The sequence below is a fragment of the Morone saxatilis genome, unplaced genomic scaffold, assembly GCF_004916995.1.
Source record: "Morone saxatilis isolate NCDOM2014 unplaced genomic scaffold, NCSU_SB_2.0 Contig11, whole genome shotgun sequence".
Classification (NCBI taxonomy): domain Eukaryota; kingdom Metazoa; phylum Chordata; class Actinopteri; family Moronidae; genus Morone; species Morone saxatilis.
Window position 1 is genome coordinate 9,164,341 of NW_023339663.1, and position 22,173 is coordinate 9,186,513.

General features: G+C 41.2%; 2 protein-coding genes across 5 annotated transcripts; both read left to right on the forward strand.

The window, feature by feature from the left end:
- The first annotated feature begins 1,132 nt into the window (after positions 1–1,132).
- Positions 1,133–8,310, forward strand: LOC118343336 (cytochrome P450 27C1). The gene is given in 11 exon segments (XM_035682098.1): positions 1,133–1,640; positions 2,866–3,056; positions 3,409–3,608; positions 3,969–4,178; positions 4,970–5,047; positions 5,050–5,105; positions 5,108–5,140; positions 6,507–6,673; positions 6,894–6,972; positions 7,171–7,374; positions 7,696–8,310. Coding segments are annotated over 11 exon segments (1,629 nt in total). The 5' UTR covers positions 1,133–1,349; the 3' UTR covers positions 7,816–8,310.
- A 688-nt stretch (positions 8,311–8,998) lies between these two features.
- On the forward strand, positions 8,999–19,503 carry rbm26 (RNA binding motif protein 26). Of its 4 annotated transcripts, XM_035651890.1 has the most exons (23): positions 8,999–9,245; positions 9,356–9,476; positions 9,666–9,784; positions 9,906–10,024; positions 10,186–10,277; positions 10,366–10,637; positions 11,372–11,644; positions 11,730–11,972; positions 12,311–12,460; positions 12,559–12,699; positions 12,930–13,035; positions 13,142–13,298; positions 13,876–14,079; positions 15,114–15,215; positions 15,339–15,407; positions 15,517–15,615; positions 15,726–15,800; positions 16,126–16,293; positions 16,616–16,720; positions 16,914–17,117; positions 18,141–18,227; positions 18,354–18,467; positions 18,866–19,503. In XM_035651890.1, the coding sequence occupies exons 2-23, from the start codon at positions 9,418–9,420 to the stop codon at positions 18,953–18,955; spliced, it is 3,048 nt and encodes a 1,015-aa protein (XP_035507783.1). In that variant the 5' UTR covers positions 8,999–9,245; positions 9,356–9,417; the 3' UTR covers positions 18,956–19,503. The 4 variants fall into 4 exon arrangements, with proteins under 4 accessions (XP_035507783.1, XP_035507782.1, XP_035507785.1 ...); XM_035651889.1 differs by having other exon boundaries at positions 8,999–9,476; XM_035651892.1 differs by having other exon boundaries at positions 8,999–9,476; positions 15,117–15,215.
- The last annotated feature ends 2,670 nt before the right edge of the window (positions 19,504–22,173 follow it).

Below are 22,173 nucleotides of genomic sequence, written 5' to 3' on the forward strand. Positions count from 1 at the left end.
TTATTAAAGTATATATTCTTCTTCTTCTAAGGTGGAATCCCAAAGGAATAAAGTTGGCCGACCTATCAAATGCCATCCTTTCTAAAAAGAGCTGAAAAAATATGATGCTGAAAGAGAATGAACTGGAGACACTGGCCACGTTAAACCAACTACTTATCCCAATTACAATAAGCTCCGTAACCCTAAAAGCCTTCTTGAGTCTCAGCGCGCTTCTCAGAAGCGTAAACGATAGCTGAGCAGGAGATAGCGAAGCCAAGGAGATGGGTGACCGCAGTCTGAGGTACAAGCAGACCCGAAGCAACAAACACTGGAGAGAGACGCTCCAGGCAGCAACGAGAAGGGGTACAGAGGGTGTTTTATTTGACACTTCTATACTTACAAACAACCACAAAAACATTAAGGAACAACTTCGATGCAGGCATTTTGTTTTTTAATGCAAATATAAAGCTATTTAATTGACAAGCATATGCATATGCAATGTGCACTGCGCTGTAGGATCTAAAAAAGAAGTATCGGATCGGGACTCGGTATCCGAAGAAAATCAATATTAAATCACTCGGGTCGGATCGGGGTCTATAAAACCTTGATCCGGACATCCCAACAAGCCGGATTAACCAAAATCAGCTTAACTCACCAAGACTCTGCCACAAGAGGTGAACTCCTGGCACACCGACCGTGGAATGCCTTCTTCAACTTCAAATACGTGTTATCCCAAGGTCGCCTTAATTCATTTATCCACTTTCACTCGTTTTAGATGAATTAATTTATTACTCAGGTAACACTCGTCTGCTGGCGCTGTCGCTTTGACTGCGCTCCCGAGATTCAACCTGGAGGGGTGGCCCTTAATTCCCGTCTCCAATCAGATGTCTGCATTGACTGGTAGAGCCAATAAGAACCAAGTCTAAGCACCCTTACCTTGAATGACACATGTTTTGGCAAAGCGCGCGCGTGCATGCTTGCAGAGGGTGGCGTGTGCGCGTGCACGAAGGCCGATTGATTGATTGGTTTGATGTACCTGTCCTCTGCACGTTGTAACGCACTCCCTTTTTTAAAAAAAAGAAACAACAAACTCAGCAGCTTTTTTCGGGGGGAAACTCCCACATCCGAATATAGAGTTATCCCTCCCTTCTTTGCACATCCAATCCTCTTCCACTCCTGAGGTTTTACAAGCAGCTATTTAAACGCGTTCCACAATATAGACCCATCCAACATTACTTTACATTACCACACACGGAGGACTGCGTTACGTGCCGGGAACTTCCATTTGCAGCTGCACTTTGAGACTTTGCAGAAGACTCAGTGCATCGCATCGTGTTTTCTCACGGCAACACCGAGAAGCATCCAGAAGAATGGCAATGATGAATCATTTTACGGCAGCATGCAGGAAGAATCTTCAGGGCGACGGGCTAAATAAGCAGCTGTTCTTCATTGTGCGCGCTTTGCACAAGTCAGCAGCAAGCGAGTCTTTTGGGATCGCCGCGAATGGAGAAGAAGCCATGCCTAAAGGATTTCCCACACCAGAGGATGTCGGCGAGAAAACCGCAATCAAGACCCTGAAGGAGATGCCTGGACCCAGCACCCTATCCAACCTGATCGAGTTCTTCTGGAGAGATGGGTTTAGCCGAATTCACGAAATTCAGGTAATTCTGACCCATACTTTTTGGTGTGTATTTTTGTGTTGTTTAAAAGATGAAATCCTCCCTTTGTGTCTTCCACCAATGAGAAAACAAAGTCTGTGTACTCTTAGTGTAATTTGCCAGCTCTGCGTAAAATGGCACAGACTGTTGCGTAAAAGCGCACCAGAAGTTTGGCCGCTAGTCAGCTTTTCTCTCCAAGGTATGAGTTATGTAATAATCTTCACGTGAGTTACCTGAAACACTGAAAGTATTTTTGCCTTTGCAAAATGCAACAGGCAATCTAAAAATAAGGCGTTTTGTCTCAGTCTTCAAAGAAAGTCTTTCATCGTCATAAAAAAAACTCAAATAACTGCATGTGTGTTGTCTGTGTGTATGTTTTTTAAATCTCGGCATGGCAAAGTAAAAGTGGAAAATAAATTATATTTAGGATGTCCTGATTTTTAACACCGAGTATCTACCGATACCGAGTCCCGATCTCATACTTTCCCACTCTTTTCTTTTTTTTTTGTATGCGCAGTGCACTTCAAGTACAATAATGTTATTAAAATCAGTGTATATGTTTGACAATTACATAGCTCTCTATTGCATCAAGAAAAAAAAGTCTGCATCTAAGCTGTTCCTTAATGCTTTTTACACAAGAAAGTAAACACATCCTCTGTCATCTTTTTGTCTGGAGGGAATTACTCTCTCCAGTGTTTGGTGCAGCCTTTACCTGAGTTACCTGAATGCACTGTCTGTGTGCATCTCCATCGTCTCCACATCTTTTGTGCGGATTACATTAACTCATTAATTACTCTTATTGGCTTCTTGTTCGCGTGACTGTGTTGCACTTGCAGTGGTGTGTTGAGTGTGGTGGTGTCTGACGTCTATCAATCTGCTCCGATAATCGGTCCTCAACTCTCTCTCTTTCCCTTTCTCCACTCTGAGATCTGCCAGGGTGAGAGCAGAGGCAGCCCCGTCCACTGCAGAGTTTCAACGCGGAGTCTTGAACTTACACTTCGCCTACATTCGATATATTTTAATAACTTGTGTTGTGTGATACTCAATGTTGAATGACTCGGATTGAAACTTGATTGGGACATCCCTATAATACATTTACAGTTAAATCAAACATTCAGTATCCAGTATGTAGGTATGCTACATTACAATACGTTTTTGCCTAATTTTCTAAGGTCATACCAGAAATGAACATAAGTACTAATTTGTTGGTGTCACTACTGCTTTACAGTTGGAGCACAGGAAGATGTATGGCAAAATTTTCAAATCCCGTTTTGGGCCCCAGCTGGTGGTCTCGGTGGCAGACCGTGATCTGGTGGCTGAGGTGCTGAGGGCCGAGGGTGTGGCCCCTCAGAGAGGTAACATGGAGTCCTGGAAGGAGTACAGAGACCTGAGAGGCCGTTCCACTGGCCTCATCTCAGCGTGAGTCCCCTTCAACCTCCTGAAATAAATTACTTTTGGGGTCAATGGGATAATCACTTGAGTTTCCATATGTGTAGATGGGCGCAGTCAAACACTTGGTGTCTAGGTTACATTTTAAGGATCAACTCCCTTCTAGTGTGCATGTCCTTACCTGCTTTTGTATTATTAAAGTCTAAATACTGTACCTATCCCATTTGGCAGCCGCACTTGCAGTTTTTCAACAGTTTCACGGTCCATCATCTTAATAAAAACAAAACAAAAATCTATTTCTCCTATGTGTTTGTGAATGTCTTGAATTAAAATAAGACATTATATGGGAATGCCAAAAGTGTACTTGTGTCCTGTTTTCCAGTGAGGGAGAAGACTGGCTGAAGATGCGGAGCGTGCTCAGACAGCTCATCATGCGTCCTCGTGATGTTGCAGTTTTCTCTGATGACGTGAACAACGTGGTAGACGACCTGATCAAGAGAGTTTGTATTCTGCGTACCCAGCAGTCTGACGGAGCAACTGTCCACAATGTGAATGACCTCTTCTTCAAATATGCCATGGAAGGTTGGTAAAGATCCTAGAAAGGTTGCTTGTGAAGAAGAAATTGAACGTTGGAAAGGATGCATTTGAGAAAGTGGTGCAAGTGTAGTAGAGATGAGGAAGGAAATCAGAGAAGGAAAAAGTTAGGCAGGAAGAGGTCACAGTAAAAGCAGAGAGAAAATAGACAGGAAAAAGAAAAATGGTGAATCCTGAATATCCACCCAAGTCCATCAACAACTGCTAAAGTTGCCACTGTACTAAAATAGACAAACCACTGATGTACACCTAACTTGTGTTAGATTCCAGTGACAAAGAAACAAGGGATGCCTAATCCTTGTTGCCACTTTCCAACCGTACAGAAAAGATGACTTCCTTTCTTTAAAGGTGTTTCAGCCATTCTGTACGAGTGCCGATTAGGCTGTTTGGAAAACAAGATTCCCAAGGAAACCCAAGACTACATCGATGCACTGCACCTCATGTTCAGCTCCTTCAAGACAACTATGTATGCCGGGGCGATCCCCAAGTGGCTGCGGACTATCATCCCCAAACCATGGGAGGAGTTCTGTCTCTCCTGGGATGGCCTCTTCAGATTCAGTAAGTGGTTTACAGTTTGTATTGTTTTATCACTGGGGGCACATGAATGCTTTTTTTAGTATACTTGTATGTTCCAGTGAACTGTCTGCCTACAGTACTAAATGTAGTATTTTAACATTAAAAGGGTATTTCAGCAATTTAGTACTGCACTTCCAAAAAGTTGGGTAACTTGAAAGAAACAGACGCATAGACCCTAGTAAGGATCAAGTTCCAAGATCACTGGGTGCTATAGAAGCTTTGTTTTGTATTTGTAGTTTCCAAGGCCAAGCTGAGATAACCCTAAAGCCATCATCGGGAGTTATTTTTTTAGACTTGATCAAACTTCTCCAGAGCCACAGCAGACATATACAACAATGTCAACCTTTGTGTTGTAAAATTGGGTTTAATACCCCTTTAAGAGTGTCCTTCTCCTTTTTTGTTCCTCAGTGACAAAAAAGGCTTTTAAAAAAGGCAAATAAAAATACTTTTTTTGCATTATCCAAAAAGTTGCAGTATACGCTTTCCAGAATTTACTTCCCTCCCGTCCAATTACAACAATACAGTAACAGCAGTACTGAGGTCTGGATAAGTATTTGGAAACCTTTTTGTTGAATCAATAGAAAGGAATGTTGATTTGCATATAAATCTCTACTGCTATACTCTGGGGTTGTGGGAGTTGGGGGTCCCGCAGTTACATAACCTCTCTTTCCTCTCTTTCCTTCCCTTCAACTACCCCTGTACTACCCTCGAACTCGTGCCCTTTCCATTCATTTCACCTTTCCTGTCCTGTCTGATCCCAGCGCCATATTCAGCGTCGATAATGAGGACTTTCAAAGAGATGTTCAGCCAGCTGGAGCAGGGAAAGGAAAGTGAAGGGGCCGCTCACACACATGCGTCGTTACCAAGGAGGATGAACTCCTAGAGGAGAAGTTCTACGCCAACGTAACAGGAAGATGCTACTGGCTGGGTGCGACACGCGGTGTGTCTCTGTCTTTATGACAGATGTTAAATGGCATTCATGTACAAAGAGGTGCGAAGAGTGGTTTTGAGTGCAGTGAGTGTGCCTTTAACAGGAGGAAGGAGGGTTTGGGAGCTTGTGTTGTGTGGTGTGTTGTGTCTGTGTGTGTTTGAGTCAGTGTTGAGTTTCAAGTGTTGGGTTTCTGGCACCACATCCGTGCCTGTGAAGCTGTGCCAGCGTCAGGTCAGAACAGTAACTTGGGGGTTACAGTGTCCCACTGACAAACTTGTTCTCACTCAGCTTTAGTTTTTTGTCATTTGTCTCTGTCTGTTAGATCTTATTAACGGGGGGGGGGGGGCTTTGTCTTTTTCCCCTCTGTCAGACATCTGTGTTGTGTATTCATGTGTTTCTTAATAAGATGACACTTGCAAATAATTCATACTGTTGGTTTAAGGTCATTGAAGTGTCATTTCTGGGGGAATTTTAGACTTTTAGACATTCTTTTTATTTGGAGATTAAAGAATATAGACATAGGAAAAACTGATGGGAAGCAGAGGCATAACATACAACACAAATCCTGGGTCTGTTACTTTTACAAATTAATATTTCTGAGACAAAAAAAAACTCCACACTTGTCTGGCGCATGTGTGTGCAGCTGCATCTGTGTGCACAGTTACTGTCTAATTTGTTTGGGCTACTGTCAGATTAAGGAGAATTATGGGTGTAGAGGATTTTGTTCCGAACCGGGGGCCACAGAATAAAAGGGTGTATGTGTTTTTGTAGAACTTGTTGCCACGGCCACGTCCTGGTAGGGGGTAGACAGAGCTGAGCCATTACCTGACCCTGTGGTGCATTTGCTTTTACTCAGCACACATAAGAGCTGTCAAGACACGTTAGCCACAGCCAGAGTAATAGCACAGACTGGGCAGAGGTGAGATGAGGGACAGAATAAGAGGGTGGGCCTGAGGAAGAGGGAAACATGAAACAGCAAAGACTGAGGAATTGGCGTCACAAGGGGAGGAGGAAAGAAGAGTTGGGTATATGATGGATGTTAGAAAATGTAGATAGGATGTAGGGGTAGGAGGGGAGAGGCCTAAGCCTTTCAGAGCTGTGTTTGGATGAGTGTTGCCAGCATTTGACTGTCTGCCCAGCATGTGGACTTAGCCCCCTCTCCCTCAAAACCCCACACTGTTTCCCAACACTTGTGCAACATCAGAGAAACTCTTATATCAGCTAGAATTTGAGTCAAACCTGTTGCAAAACAAGAGGAAAAAAGGCAATATCTCCACAGAGATTTAATGGAAGCGCTAATGAGTGATTCTAATATATTACACATTCAAAGAGAAATGTGCAACTGATTTATGAAAAAATATCCTTTTCTATTCTCCTAGACATCCTTCACACTTTCATGGGCCAGCTACCTGCTAGCACGGCACCCTGATATACAGCAGCAAATCTTTACAGAAGTGACGACGACTCTGGGACCTGGAGCAATCGCCACGGCTGACGATGTCCCTCGTCTGCCTCTCATCAGAGGGCTTGTCAAAGAGACTCTCAGGTGCATACTGCATGGATTTTATACTCTCCCACTTTTTAGGTTTGCTGTCACTTGCAAGGTTTTAAACAACTCAGCAATAGTTTAATAGACTTTTAAAATTAGGGGTCACATTTGTTCATTATCTTTCTCAGTGTGGGGTTTTCACTTTTTTTAACTTTGTAAGGAGATTAATGTATAGTGCTGTTGAATAACAGTCTTTGTGTGCCCCTCTTGGGAGCAGGCTTTTTCCAGTTCTCCCAGGCAATGGACGGGTTACCCAGGATGACTTGGTGGTGGGTGGATACTTCATCCCCAAAGGGGTAAGCCTGATAGTCATAATGGTCTTCTTCAGTGTGCATGTTCTGAAGACAAAGTGTCAGCCAAAAACATTACAGTGGAACCAGATGTAACATGATCCTGCATTACTCATACATTTCTCTCTGGCACAGATGCATGTACAATAGACCAGCTGTTTTCCTTACACAATGGACATTTTTTCTATTTTTTCACGTCTTTAGACTCAGTTGGCCCTCTGTCACTACGCCACATCTTTGGAAGACGAGAACTTCTCTGAATCTACAGACTTCCGACCGGATCGCTGGATACGCAAAGATAACACAGATCGTGTCGACAACTTTGGCTCGATTCCCTTTGGCTACGGCATCAGGAGCTGCATTGGCAGGAGAATAGCAGAGTTAGAGATGCATCTAGCTCTCATACGGGTAGGGGATTAGAACTACTCACAATTTGTAAAATTGTCCTCAAACATTTATATGAATATATCCACTTATATAATTAAACTGTTGTTTCATGCATACAGCTATGGCCAAGACAACATAAATTCATACAAGGCGGCCCTGCTTTCGACCCCGGCCTGTGCCCCCTTACAGTCCCGGAATATTTCTGAATCTGTCGACCTTAGTACCAGTTACCAGCTGTGCTACTAAAGAGCTTTGGCTTCTAGATAAATAATCCTCGTGCCTCACTATCAAAATGAGTAAAATCTGATTGACATCCCTGTTTTTTTTTTTCTCCCTTTGCAGCTCATTCAAAGGTTCCAAATCGGTGTGTCTCCTCTCACAGCTGACATCAAGGCCAAAACCCACGGCCTGCTCTGCCCTAGTGCCCCCATCAACCTGCAGTTCATTGACAGGAAAAACTAGATGCAGTTTCCTCTCCATTAGGTCTACTGTACTTTGTTTTTACAGCGCTAATTCATCATTAGTTTTTTTGTAAATACAATGCATTTAGTAGACCTTCCAATGTTATATTGTAGACACTAACCTGCAACTGAGGTTTTACTCAGAAATATGTCTCACCTTCTGTTCATTAGTGTGGCGAAAACTAAAGTAGTACTGGTAATTTAAAGATAAAAGCTGTTATATGCACACCGATCAAGCATAACATTATGACCACAGACGTGAAGTGAATAACACTGATTATCTGGTTATCATGGCTTCTGTTGGTAACATTTTGTCCTCAAAGTTGTGTTAGAAGCAGGAAAAATGGGCAGTTTTTTAAGATTGTGTCACAAACCACAATTTTGTTGGTTATTTTTTTTTTTTCTGTCACCAGAATGTTTAATCACTAAAGCAGCATTACATGCTTTTAATCCATGTACTGTATATCAATGAAACAAGAAATACACAGCTAGAAAATATTTGTAATATTTTAGTATATATTTGATTTTTAAAATAAAAATATATTTGATCATGCTGTGAATTAGAAGTAATGAATGAACGATTGATCAAGGTCATTGAACGAAGGATGACACTGGTTTGTATTGAGGAAAATGGTAACCCTTTATATCTTTGTATTTATCTACTCTTTTGTCTTTCTGAACCCTTATACAATAAAAATTATAAAATAAAAAATATTTGCACCATCATTAAGACTCTTCACTGATTCTCTTCTATCTACAGACACAATCGGCACACATGCCATTTAATCAGTAACACCATGAAGTAACCTGTGATGAAGTTTGTTTATGTGTACAGACGTACATATACTGACTGTCCGGTCCCACAGGTAGATAGATAGATACTTTATTTATCTCGAGGGAAATTCAAGCAACCATTAGCATACAAAATACAAAACATACATTAAACATACATTAAACTAAAATTAAAAACCCTGACCTTAAGAACAGAATAAAAAATAAGATAAAATATAAGATATAAAGTATTATGTATGTAGATAATATATAAAATTAACAGTATAAACAGGTTACCACTTGTAACCTCTCTGCGGACGGCATCATTTACACCTAAAGGGGGCGTGGTCGTCCGGATGACAAGAAGTGACGTACGGCCGCTCTCATCTCGCGATATTTTATTCAACGAGAACACGAGCGGAAGTAAATAGTCGCCATGGCATGGTTAGCTGGCAGCAGGGAAGCAAGTAGCAAGTAAATCGTGGATGCTCCTCAAGTTGAACGGATAATAACATTTACAACCTGGAGTTCGTTGGTTGGACGTGGAGAAATAACAGATTCGCTCCGTCTGCATTTGCACAATAAATACATTACGAGAGTTGAGGAATCGTGCAGCACGTTTGGGGCCTGGACAGACGTGTGCTAACGTAGCTAACCCGGGTAAACGCGGCTGTTGAGCTCACGTCGCTTTTGGCTACCGTAGCCCGGCTAAAGACCTGTGCTAGTGTGGCTAGTTTCATCAGCTAATCCTCTGCTACCCCTTTGAACAGATAAGTACCGTCACTCCAGCTAACTCTGGCCGTGGTGGAGGGAAAGTTGGGCTGGATCTAAAATGATCATTGAAAACCTTGATGCCTTGAGAACATGGCTGTCTGATACCCTTGAGCCAATGTAAGTATCATTAGCGCATAGCAAGACAGCTGTTTTCTTAAGTCTGAGTTGTACAAGCTAATGTTAGTTAAAACAAACACACACAGTGCACCTATTGCAAGGGTTTCATTATTGCCCATAATGCTACTTTATATATTATTTATTTCGATGTTCGTGGGTCTTATGTTTGTTTTTTCTTCTCAATTCCAGTTGTGATGCAGACCCTTCTGCCCTAGCCAAGTATGTTGTTGCTTTGGTGAAGAAGGATAAAAGTGAAAAGGAACTTAAAGCCCTGTGTATAGACCAATTGGATGTATTTCTTCAGAAAGGTAATTCGTTCTTCTGCTTCATGAAAGACTTTCTTTGCAAGCCTTGTTTCCTTTCTCATGTGATCCAGCGTGTTTTATAGTGTAGTATGATCTTTAATGTGCACCTGTTACCTTTTGTCAGAGACCCAGCAATTTGTGGACAAGCTGTTTGAAGCCATTAACAACAAAAACTACCTCCCGCCGCCAGAGCATCCATCGTCTTTGGTCAAAATTGAGAAAGATGAGCAGAAGAAGGATGAGGTAATTCTGATTTAAGGTCAAGAATATCTGACATGGTTGTTTTAAAAATACTGTAGTTCAATTGCATGCACTCAACAGTACCCAGCAATATGGAGGACTGCACATATCAGTTGCCATATTGGATAAACAGTGTTTATGAATTAAGTTATGTTTTTCTTTAGACGAATCGGGAAGAAGAGCGAGAGAAGAAGTTTTCACGGCGAGTGAATCACAGCCCTCCCCAAACAAGCTCTCGCTACAGCAGAGATGGCAGGTGTGTGCATCTGCCTCTTTCCACCGTCTCTTTGAACTTGTATTTAATGTTCACTAATTACCATGTCTTTTGTTACACACATTTTAAGGCGAGGAGATGATCGGAAGAGAGACGATCGCCTCAGGAAGAGGGATTATGACCGCAACCCACCAAGGAGGGACTCGTACCGCGATCGCTACAATCGGAGAAGAGGCCGCAGTCGCAGTTACAGCCGGAGCCGGAGCCGAAGTTGGAGCAAGGATCGCATCCGTGACCGCGAGAGAGAGAGGGACAGGGATAGAGACAGGGACAGAGATAGGGATAGAGATCGCAGCAGGAGCCGGTCACACAGCAGAACACGGTCTAGAAGCAGGAGTAGAGGTAAGAACCAGTTTGATGGATCTGAAATGATCTAACGCTGTCTACACATAATCACTTTGTTCCAGTTTAAACCATTGTTTTTGTATGCAGAGAGCAAAACCCAGGTTTTGAAACACCACTTGCAGTGTGATCAAAGTTCACATCATTTGAACTATGACCCTGTTTCATTGCAGAGCTTTCAAAGTGTGTCCAGTAAGAGTGCAGCTGACCAAGAAGCTTCTTAAATAATTATTTACATACAGATTTTAAAAATAGTTTTCGAGACCAGTATGTCCGATATGCCATGGGTTAAAGGTCCATTAGAGTTTTAGTTTTATGTGAAGCACAGGTTAAAACATTAAGCAATTTGTGTCTGAATGTGCCCTTAATTTGTGGGGGTGGCATTCCTAACAAAGTCAAATTATTAAAAACCAAGTTTAAGTTTAAAACGTATTTGTCTAATTGAATATAGGTATTTTTCTTTAGCAATTATTTAACTGTTCTTGTTCATGAATTGTATAAGATTTTATGAATTAGTTACTGTATTTGATTGCGTGTCCACATTGAGCAAAGCGTCTGGAGCTGACACATTCAGTAATAGCAGCTCAGACAGCTCATTATAAGTAAACAACCTAGACAATCACAAGGAATAGATCCTAGGAAAAAAACTACGAAAACAAGATTTCACATTTTGTATGGTTTAACAGTTGTATTTGCCATAATAATTGTACATGGTGGTTTATGTCTATTCGCAGAGCGAGATTCTGGGAAGTTGAAGTATGATCATGAGCACAGGCCAGAGAGTGGTGATGGCTACACCCCAGCAGTCCTGGTCTCCACTGCCACCACGTCACACTTCCCTGTGCCAACACTGAGCAGCACCATTACAGTCATCGCCCCCACACATCATCATAGTAACAACACCACTGAGAGTTGGTCAGACTTCCGCCCTGACCACCCTGTGGACCGTGGCCCTTTTATTAGGGGTCCACCCCCCCAACAGAGGAAGCGATGCCGTGACTATGATGGTAAGTAAACCCGGGTATACTCTTTTTTTGGTTTTGGTTGGTAGTTTTTTATTTTTTATTAACATGTTTCTGTTGTCTTTTCCAGAAAAAGGCTTCTGCATGAGAGGGGACATGTGTCCTTTTGACCATGGAAGTGACCCAGTTGTTGTAGAGGATGTCAATTTGCCCAATATGCTGCCCTTTCAACCTCCACCAATCCCAGGCGTGGAATCACAACCTCCCCCAGGACTCCCACCACCACCACCTCTGATGAACCCCCCACCTGTGAACCTGCGGCCCCCTGTGCCCCCTCCAGTCGCCCTCCCACCCAGCCTTCCACCTGTTGCAGGTAGGAATTGAGACATTTATTATTCTATAAGAAATTGGTTTAGGCTAAACAAAACTTATTATTAATACTTAGTATATGAACATATCAAAACATACTGTAAGTTACAAAATACTTTAAAGTAAAAGCATTTAATGCAAAATATCAATAAGGTAGAATATAACAAATATGAGAACAAGAAAATAGAATTTATAAAAGAGAAATAACATCCCCAAAAGAGAAATCAATTGAGAGTGAGGGGCAAGTAAGTGAGTTTCTTTTTGTTTGTTTTTTATACAATTACAAATAGTTAATTTGGAAACTAGATGACTTGATATTTTTTTTGTTTCTGTTTGACACAGGTCCCCCTCCTCCGCTTCCTCCGCTGCAACCGTCAGGCATGGATGCTCCTCCCAATTCTATCACCAGCTCTGTTCCCACCATTGTCACCTCTGGGATGCGCTCCTCACTTCCCCAGGCCTCAGTGCCGCTTTTCACCCCCGGTAATTCTTGTGTGTATTTTGATTTTAATTTTATATTCATAAATCATTGTCACTGTACCTTGCCGTGCAGTTGTATGACTTAAAGTCTCCTTTTCTCTCCTGACCAGACAACTATGACACCGATGTATACAATCCTGAGGCTCCCAGCATCACCAATACCTCTAGGCCGGTCTACCGCCACCGGGTCAATGCCCAGAGACCCAACCTGATTGGCCTCACAATGGGGGAGGTGGACCAGCCACAGAGAGGTATTGTTCACATCAATTGAACAGTCTGAGCTTTGAATAGATTGCCCTAAAACGTGTATTCTCCCTCCCACCATTAGCATGCTCAGTACTTGCCTGTTGCCAGGTATTCAGTACATGCAACTCTATTTGTGTTTAGGATGTCTCTTAAAGTCTTCCCCTAGAGTAGTGATCTCTTTTTGAACTGTGTGCTGTAGTCTCAGAACTAACCACAACGAACTGTCCTTCACCAGACAAGATTCCAAATAACAGTATGAGGATTGTTATGGAGTCAGATTCAAGGAAGAGACCACCTGTCTCCCACGATGGAGGCCTCCCCAAGAAACCTTGGTTTGACAAGTAAGACGCCTTTTTCCTGTGTTATAAAATAAAAAAATATATGCTGCCTTTAAACTCACCGGTTGATTTGAAAACCAATTGTTTATTATTTCTCTTCTCTGCTCAGACCCAACTTTAACAAACCCAACCACCAGGGCTACCACAAAAGAGCCCCATTCTTTCCTAACACCAAGTTGCTGGTTCGGCAAATTCCCCCCGAGCTCAACAACATCAGCAAACTCAATGAACATTTCAGCAAGTTTGGCACCATCGTCAACCTACAGGTCAGTTACTGTGTGGTGCTGTAGATATCAGAGTCACAGCTTTAATGGTCTGTAAATAAATCAGTCAATAAAGTAGGTAGTTACGGTTGCGTTCAGTCAGTAATGCAGTTCAGTAGCTAATATGTAAACACTGTGCATGTGTCAATCTGGTATCAGAAGGTGAAGGACTTTAAAACAACCTCATTATTGATGTTTCACTCACTGGGATGCCTATGTGAGATGTGAGGTTTGCGTAGTGGCTGAGATTTCATCTGTGATTGGCTTTCATAACTTAGTTTATATGGTTGAAATTAGGCTGTCTAAGCCATCTGATAAACCAGTAATCAGCAATGTGATTTGTAAAGGTTGTGCTGTAACCTAATTTGTGTTAAGCGAGCAAACATTCCGAAATGAATAAAAATTATAAGTGAAGGAGTGTCTAGAATCTTGCGTTATCTAAAAGAATAACTTACCCTCTCCCAAATACAACTTTAAGGTAAAGTTAAGATAAATCATCCATTGTTACCTGCAGTATTTACAGTATGTGCGCCGCTGTTAATATCGTTTTCTCAAAGTACCATATTATTTATTTTTACAGGTGGCTTACCAGAATGACCCAGAGGGGGCACTAATCCAGTTTGCCTCTCCAGATGAGGCCAAGCGGGCTATGCAAAGCACAGAGGCTGTTCTCAACAACCGCTTTATCAGGGTGCACTGGTTTCGTGACGATGGAAGCGATGGGCAGGGCCAGGGCCATGGCCAGTCTCACTCACAGCAGCAACCTCAGACACAGCCAGCCATGGTAAAAGTTCATTTTAACCCTGTAACTCAACATGTGGTTCTAGTAAAATGTTTTCACTCTTAACTCAAACAAAAATGTTGCCAGTGTCTGTCTGGTGTTGAATTGTCCAGTTAAGGCAAATACCTTGAAATCAGATGCACCTGTGAATTCCTAAATTAGTTTTTTAAACAAAGCTTTATTTTTTTTAATAGTTTTTTGCGGTTAATTTTGTAGTTTTCTGGTGTATTTATGCTAACGGTTAACTGGCCAAATGTGATTAACATGCATGCATGATCTAGCATGATCAGACTGATTTACTGACATTCCTGCTTAACCACATCAAACAATATAGTGTTATTTAAGAGGCTTCTTTTAGGCCTCACCAATGTGCGGTAACATCCAGAGGTCCTCTCTTGAATATGGAAATCCACTATAGAAGAGGCAGAAATGCCAGTTCGTCTACCATCATCAGTTTAAAGGGAGCATAATTCAGTGCATCCACCGCTTGCTTTATTGTTGATCTCCCACCGTTACTATGTAAGATGTAACACTCTATTCAAGGGTACTTTTGATAATCTGTGAAACTGGGCATGGCACACCTCTGCAATGTTCTCTCTTGGCTTTCATATTTTGTCACTTGGGGGAAAACTGTTTTAATAATACCAGTACTGCCTCCATTTACAGTTAGTCATTGACAAATAAAAGAAGTGAAGCCAAAACATCTCCATCGCCCACTGGTGAATGACTGCAGTATCGGTCATGAAGCCCACTGTCTCCATGTTGACAGATGGAACTTATGCCAAACTACAAAGTACACATCTGTTATTTGAGGTCATTCTGATTACGCGCTGATGTGTGCTCAAATGTTTTTCTGATGGTTTTAATTGGCTCAGTGAGGCTATAAAAAGTGGGTTTCATGTCATTATTGACAGCTGAGCCCTGCTCGTGATTTAGTTGGCCGGGTGTATGGGCGGAATCTCAATAGTGCGGCTCCTATGTTAAAATGTACTAATGCACTAATCCAAACATAATGTGATGTTCTTCGTGTCGTCCAGCAGCCCTCAGCCACATGTCTGAAGCAGTCTGTCAAAGATCGCCTCGGACCCCTGCTCACTGCGAACTCTGAGCCCTCCCAGGATTCCAACATAGCCTCTCAGGTATGTTTGTGTTGGCCGATGGTGTTTGTTTGGTGTTTGATGGAGAATGTGCTTTCTCTTATATACTTGTCCAAATCTGCAAGAGGTGTGTATAAACCTGTGTTTTTTCCCCCTTTGATGCAGAATCCTTCTAAAGTGTCTGTGAAGGACCGTTTGGGTTTCTCTGCCAAACCAGCAGCTCCTGTTGAAAAAGTAAGTGTCCACTCACTGTTCAGGATTACTGATTTTCTTTTTTTACTCTTTCTCCGGCTCTTTCAAATTGTGTACATTTTATGTAATATCACTTTTCTCTTATTTTCAGGTGTTTTCGACGTCCATGGGCCTCACAAAGACCGTATACAATCCTGCTGCTTTGAAGGCAGCCCAGAAAAACTCAGAGGAAGCCCTGAAGAAGAAGCAGGTGAGAGGAGAATTGGAGGGAATGGTGGAGAAATTGGAAGCAAGCAACTTGGATTTTCATACTAAGAATGGAAGAAAGTACCTAATCATTTCCTATAATTCCTCTCACAGGAAGCTCTAAGACTACAGCAGGATGTAAGGAAGAAGAAGCAGGAAATACTGGAGAAGCACATTGAGACACAGAAGGTAATATAATCTGGACTAAAGGTTTTAATACATTTATTGTACTTTCAGTTCAGCATGTGAGCTGTAAACAAGTTCAGGCAGCACCCAGAATCAAGCCAGTCGGGTTTGTTTGTATAGATTTGCCAATGGTGTGTGAAAGCTCTGGATGGAATCTGTGACTCATTTACTGTGTGATATTATCCATAGTTTCACCACTATTTGAAATATTACCGTCTCCAGTCCTGTGTGACTCGTGGCTGGTGGTGTTGTTTTGTAATTGTTTAATTTACTCTGTTGGAAGATGCACCAATAATAGTTAAACTTTTTCTGCTCTTATCCTCTAAAGCTCCTGATATCCAAACTTGAGAAGAACAAAGCAATGAAGGCAGAGGATAAAGCCAAGATCATGGAAACTTTGGGCATGTTAACCAAGAGCATCACCAAACTGCAAGAGGAAATAAAGGGAATCTCGGGCAGCAACAACCCACTACGCGCAGCTAAGAGCAAGGCCCAGGTAGTGCTTTCTTCAATCCATGCAACACACAGGCACCCACATCTTCACACCTGGAAAGCAGTTACACACATCTCTGCTTTGCTATGTAGTTTGTAGTTATGCTTTGTAGTTTTAGTTATGGTAGGTAACCAGCATTTGGTTTATAGCTCTAGGTTTGTATTTAACCAGCTTTCACATTACATTTTAATTCCTTTGAGATTACAGTAGATACATCTTTCTTCATCTAATTGTATTAAGTCAAAGGCAACTGGATTTTCTGTTTTTCAGCTTATCCGGCTTGCAATATTGTCTTTCTCCTGATGTGAGTTAATAATATTTTCAGGCACAGAAGGAACTGCTGGATGCAGAGCTGGACCTGTACAAGAAGGCTCAGGCCGGAGAGGACACCGCTATGTTGAAGATCAAATATACCCAGCTGCAAATTGAGGTATTGACGTGATCTTGAATTCAGTTGCTGAAATGCTACTTACACGCCTCTATTTTGACTTGTTGACATCATGTTTTGCAACTTCAGCCTGATCTGTTGAAGTTTTAGCTCCACAATTACGTGTTTCATGATATCAGCCAGATATTTGTGCTCTGTTTGACTTCTTTCCATCGCCATTTTTGTTTTTACTCAGGCTGCTAAAAGGGGTCTCCTGTCACCGGGACGAGGCCGGGGCGTCCATGCTCGGGGCCGTGCTGCTCTCAGGGCCCGGGGACGGGGCTCCAGAGGGCGGGGAAGAGGTGTGCCACTGCATGCAGTTGTGGACCATCGGCCGCGAGCGCTGGCGATTTCTGGTTTTGCTGAGACAGACCGTGTAGACTTGCTGCCACACTTTGCTGTAAGTCAACCTAGAGCTACATTACTTTGAAAAGGAGATTGGATACCCACAATTGAGGCACTGCTAGCTTAACTGCTCAGTCAGTCAGGACATGATAAATAAAACTTTCAGCTGTTTTCACATTTTACTTTGGATGAAGGCTGTTTGTAGTCTTGTTATACAGAAACAAAAGAAAGGATAAAAAATCTAAACATCAACATAGCCTAAAAATTATCATCATCATCATGCATCAGTTTTTTTTTTTTTTTTTTTACTTTATATGGAATTGGAAAATTATATGGAAGATTTCAGTAAAAACAGTGTAGATACAATCTCACTTGGGCTATGCATATTTTACTCTTAATATGAATTATGTTTCTCATATACAGAAATACAGTGTGCATTAAATTATTGCAGTTGTTCAGTGTAGCAAAAAGTATAAACAGTGCCCTCTGGTGGTTACAATTGAACAGGGCAACCAGTGGTGGAACACAATTACTGTCTAAATACAAATAGTGTGTGACTAGGAAGTCCTCTGGCAATAACCACCAGTATACAGTGACTGCAGTGAAAATTCACCTACATAATTGGCTCACTTTCACTTTAAGGTTAAGTTATTCACTCCTCAAACACCAGAAAAAATAACAAGCAATAGTGAAAAACAAAAAAATAATTGATATCTACTCACAGTATGTCAGAAACCCAAACGTCATGTGACTGTCAGTTATCCAGACATGCATGCTTTTGTGTAATGTGTACCAGTTCACCTCAGTCCCCCCCAGTATTCAGAATGTGTATGAACACTGTAAATATTGCTGAGTTTCACATCCATGATACTAGCATCTATTGTGTAATCTAAAATGAGTTGATGCAGCAGCAGTATTAAAAGCAACTTGTAGGGGAAAAAGCCGCCCAACATCAAGAAATGTCACTTTGTTAGATGGTTATTGCAATGACAGATGATGCACAAGATCATTTTTCAGTAATTACACAGGAATGAGTTGGTTTGTAAAGTGACCAAAATGTTGTGTTCACAATTTGAAGCAATTTGGAGAGATTGAAGATTGCCAGATTGATGAAAACAACTTGACTGCTGTCATCACTTACAAGACAAGGGTGGAGGCAGAACAGGTGAGTCAAGAACCAGCCATGTGCAGAGAACAGTGAGTGTTTTTTTCACAATTCTGTTTTACTCTTCATATTCTCCTCTAATGATGTGTTTCCCCCTCTGCTGTCTGTGTTTTGTCCACCTGTAAGGCGGCTTTTCATGGAGTGAAGTTCAACAACCAGACTTTACGCCTGGCCTGGCATAAGGCTGTCACGACTCTCAGTATTGCCGATGCTGATGAGGCAGAACCAGAGGAGGATGAGGTTTGTGGCCATTTCTCACTATGCGTACGGTGATATTCCTTCTGGTGCTACTAGATCCTAGAGTACAGTTTCATTGAATGGTCTCTGTTCAGATATCATCAGAAACGCTTTTAGAAATAATTTTGTTGTAACATTTAGAGAACACAAGAGGGAGCCATTACACATTACAGCAATGATTGTCTTTATGTGGCTTTTGCAGGGCCACACTTTCATTAAGCATTTGGTCCGCCTGCAGCATGATACACTCAAGCTGTGAATCTAGTTCCTCTTATGACTTTTTAAATACATGGTGCAAGTTGAATGCTGATGATGCTCATACAAGGTCTTCCCACTTTCATTCACAGTTCAGTCATCTATAGAGAGAACTAATCTAAAGTGTTTTTTCTTTCTACTATCAGTACCCGGAAGAGTCGCTGAGTGACGATGCATTGCTGCAGGATGATGATGAGGAAGAGGATGACAACGAGCCTCGCTCCTGGCGCAGATGAAGATCAGTCAGATGCTCTTCCCCTGGTTGCACTGCTGTGGAAGATGAGCAACAATCCAGCAACTTTATACGTTTTCATTGCCTGTTTATAAATCATCAAGGCACATTTCACTTTGGCAAGACTTTTTTTTCCCCTCACAAATGTGTAACTGGCAGAAGAACCATGTGTGAATTTGATTCATTTTAACAATTTAACAATTGTGACATTTTTTTAATGCTCTTAATGTAGAAATAGTTCTGTATTCTTTTTTTTTTTGTTATTTCGGTTCTCAAAACACAGTTTGTCTGGACATGTGACAGCTAATCACTTTTGTTGAACTGTCAGTTTAAGAAAACAAAACCTGTGTTGTAATTTAACTGAATGACAGACTAGCTTTTGCAGAATAGTATTAGGTTGACTGGTTTAAATGCTTATGTGTAAATATTTTATGTCTGGGTTTAAATGATTTGTATGAAAGCTTGGCTTCTCAGTTCTTGGCTTTACTTTGGATTGTACAAAAAATAAAGAATTGAAATGGTCTGAAAACATCCTGCCAAAAACAAAAAAAAGACAAAAAAAAGAGAAAGTGGTGTGGCAGTTTAAAAAAGAACACTTCTAAAAGAGCTGAAAAAGACCATTTCAAAAAACAAAAAAAACTTCCTGTTCCCCTAAAGAGCAAAGTTCCTACAAAATTCCTCTCCCTCTAACACTTTTTTATTTTTATTTTGGATCGGTAAGGTAACCTAATCTCTAACACTGATTTCCACTCCAAGGTAAGACTGTGACATAATATGATTGTATATTTTTGCATAATGTTAGAATTAGTTCTAATTATTGCCTATTTTATTGTCTAACAATATATTTGATTTAAAACAACAGGAACTAAGACCATTTGTGTTTGTTTTGTTGCAGGTGAGGTCGGTCTGCAGTGTCCAGCATCCCGAAGAGACGTCAACATTTTAGAATATAATTTTGTATTTACTATGAATGTCTATACTTGTTCAAAACTGTTACTGCTGCTGTATTAAAATACATTTTTAATCATCATTTTGCCTAGTGTGTGTGGTAATTTCCTGCTGCCAATTTCTATGTTTAGACAAAGTTTAAGAGTTTCTGTCTTGGAGAATTTGGCTTGGTGCACTGTGCCTCAGAATGGATCCATATTGATCACTATGGAAAACTCAGCTGGTCTGCTTCATCAGAACTGTGGGGTGTTGTCCCATCCACTTCAAACTGGTGAACAAAAATAGACTTATATTGTGAAATAAAGTGTTAAAACTGTGTTAGAAACTGATTGAGGGCCTTGAATCCCTGACGGCTACAGTCACTGCCTCAAGATTTTCAGTGGCCCCCCCTCTAAAAGATTTCTCTGGGTGCCACTGCTTAAAAGCATATATGCACTTATTCCACGTTCATGTCATACTGGATGTGTTGTAATTACAAGTTTCTGTCTCATTAATAGGTCGACATCCAAGTCGTAATTGAAACCTGGAAAGTCTCTGAAAGCTCTGATATATCACACTTATAGAGAAGTGCTTGACCACAAAACAAATATTGCCTTGCATCAACCAAAGACTGATGTTCAATGTAATTAAACCCAGATTTAATGGGAATATGTTAGATTGTTAGTGAACAGTATTTTAATCCTGATACAGCCACTCTGTAATCATACACTGGACAAAAATAATTTGTATCTGGAAAGATCCAGTAGTATACAAGTTTATGGATCTGTATCCAGATCTGCATATCATATTATATGAGATCATATAAAAATAAAACTTTTTAAGGATCCAGTCTGTAATCTTCTGCATAGGGACAGTATCTGTCCGAATACAAACTTATCACCACCACAACATCTTGATGATGTGGACGGTGAAAGGCCGATCTCTTAATTTTGATCCGTCAGTGCCTGCCCATCTAACATGGGTTAATACTAACTTTACAAGTGGCCACCCTTTGCTTTCAGTAAACCAAAAATGAATTTATGTTGTGGCGTTTGTAAAAAGGATTTTGCTTACTGTAAGGGGGTTACTATACACCTGCAGAGAGGCTCTCCACAGTACAGCTCCCACAATCCCTCAGCCTCAAATAAGAGAGGCAAATAACCCAATCAGTGTTCACCAGTTCAGTGTTCCCGGACCACCCCTGGTGCCTGTCAGGCTTGCAGAGATAATTGTGAGAAATCCGATTTGCTCTTGTAGAATATCTGCTGTTCATCATTTAAACCCTTTTCCCTAGCGCCACCACCAAAAATACCCTCCCTCATCCCTCCGTCTCTCAATATTCTTAAATACCCCCTCCCGCCATCTCATTTACCTACTATGGTGCCACCAAACTCACACAAGAATCATTTGTGATCAAACAAGCAGCTGCAGTTTTACTTGCAAGCTTGTGTAGTTGTGTCACGTACCTCCAGCTTTTCATTGATTGGAACAAATACCCACACTTCCTGACAATTATGTAGTAGGACTTTGTGGAATGGCTACACAAATTAATGTGTTATGTGCTGTTAAAAAATTAACACTCATGTTGTCTACAGCCACTTCGGCAGTAATGTGACCAGCATGCAGCAATGTCTGAGAGCTCTGCCTGCCTCCCTTTGTGTCTCAGTGGGTAGAGCATGTTTATATGCTCTGTGTGAGCTCAGAAAATATGGGCTAACAAGTTTACAACATCCCGGTTCTCCATTATATAAATCTTTACTTTCTGATTTGTGTCAAGGAGACAAATGGCATGAAATTTTGGAATGAGCTATAATAATATTTTTTTTCTGTTTTGACTAAAATAAAATTTAAAGTATGTTTCACTGGGGGGGGAGGAGAGAGAGAGAGAGAGACAGAAGGATATGCATGTTCAAAGTCTCACTTTTGTTTGCTTGGAGATTTGCTGTCTGTCACTGAAAATGATTGTGGTTTCTTTTTGAAGCACTCAGGGGCTCACAAAGTCGGTCATATGGATATGAAACAACTAGGAATATGCATAACATTACACACTTGTAATGTATTTATTCACATTCATTTGAATATTAGCCCTGCATTTTCACAACACAAAAACATTGCTGCCAGTTAATACCAATTACCACTTAAACCATTTTGTACAACAATGTGTACAAAATCTATCGTAATGGCTGGATAAATGTGCAATAACACAATGTTTTGGTCACTTTTCCATTTAAGGCGAAGATATGAAGAAGGTGTCTGATCTCAAATCAACAGTGACCCCTCCCAACACACTGCTCT

Coding starts and splice junctions, on each gene's coding strand:
- rbm26 (XM_035651889.1), top strand. CDS start 9,418: ATGATCATTGAAAACCTTGATGCCTTGAGAACATGGCTGTCTGATACC. Junction 10,278..10,365: donor CGCTACAGCAGAGATGGCAG/GTGTGTGCATCT, acceptor ACACATTTTAAG/GCGAGGAGATGATCGGAAGA. Junction 18,468..18,865: donor CAGAACCAGAGGAGGATGAG/GTTTGTGGCCAT, acceptor TTCTACTATCAG/TACCCGGAAGAGTCGCTGAG.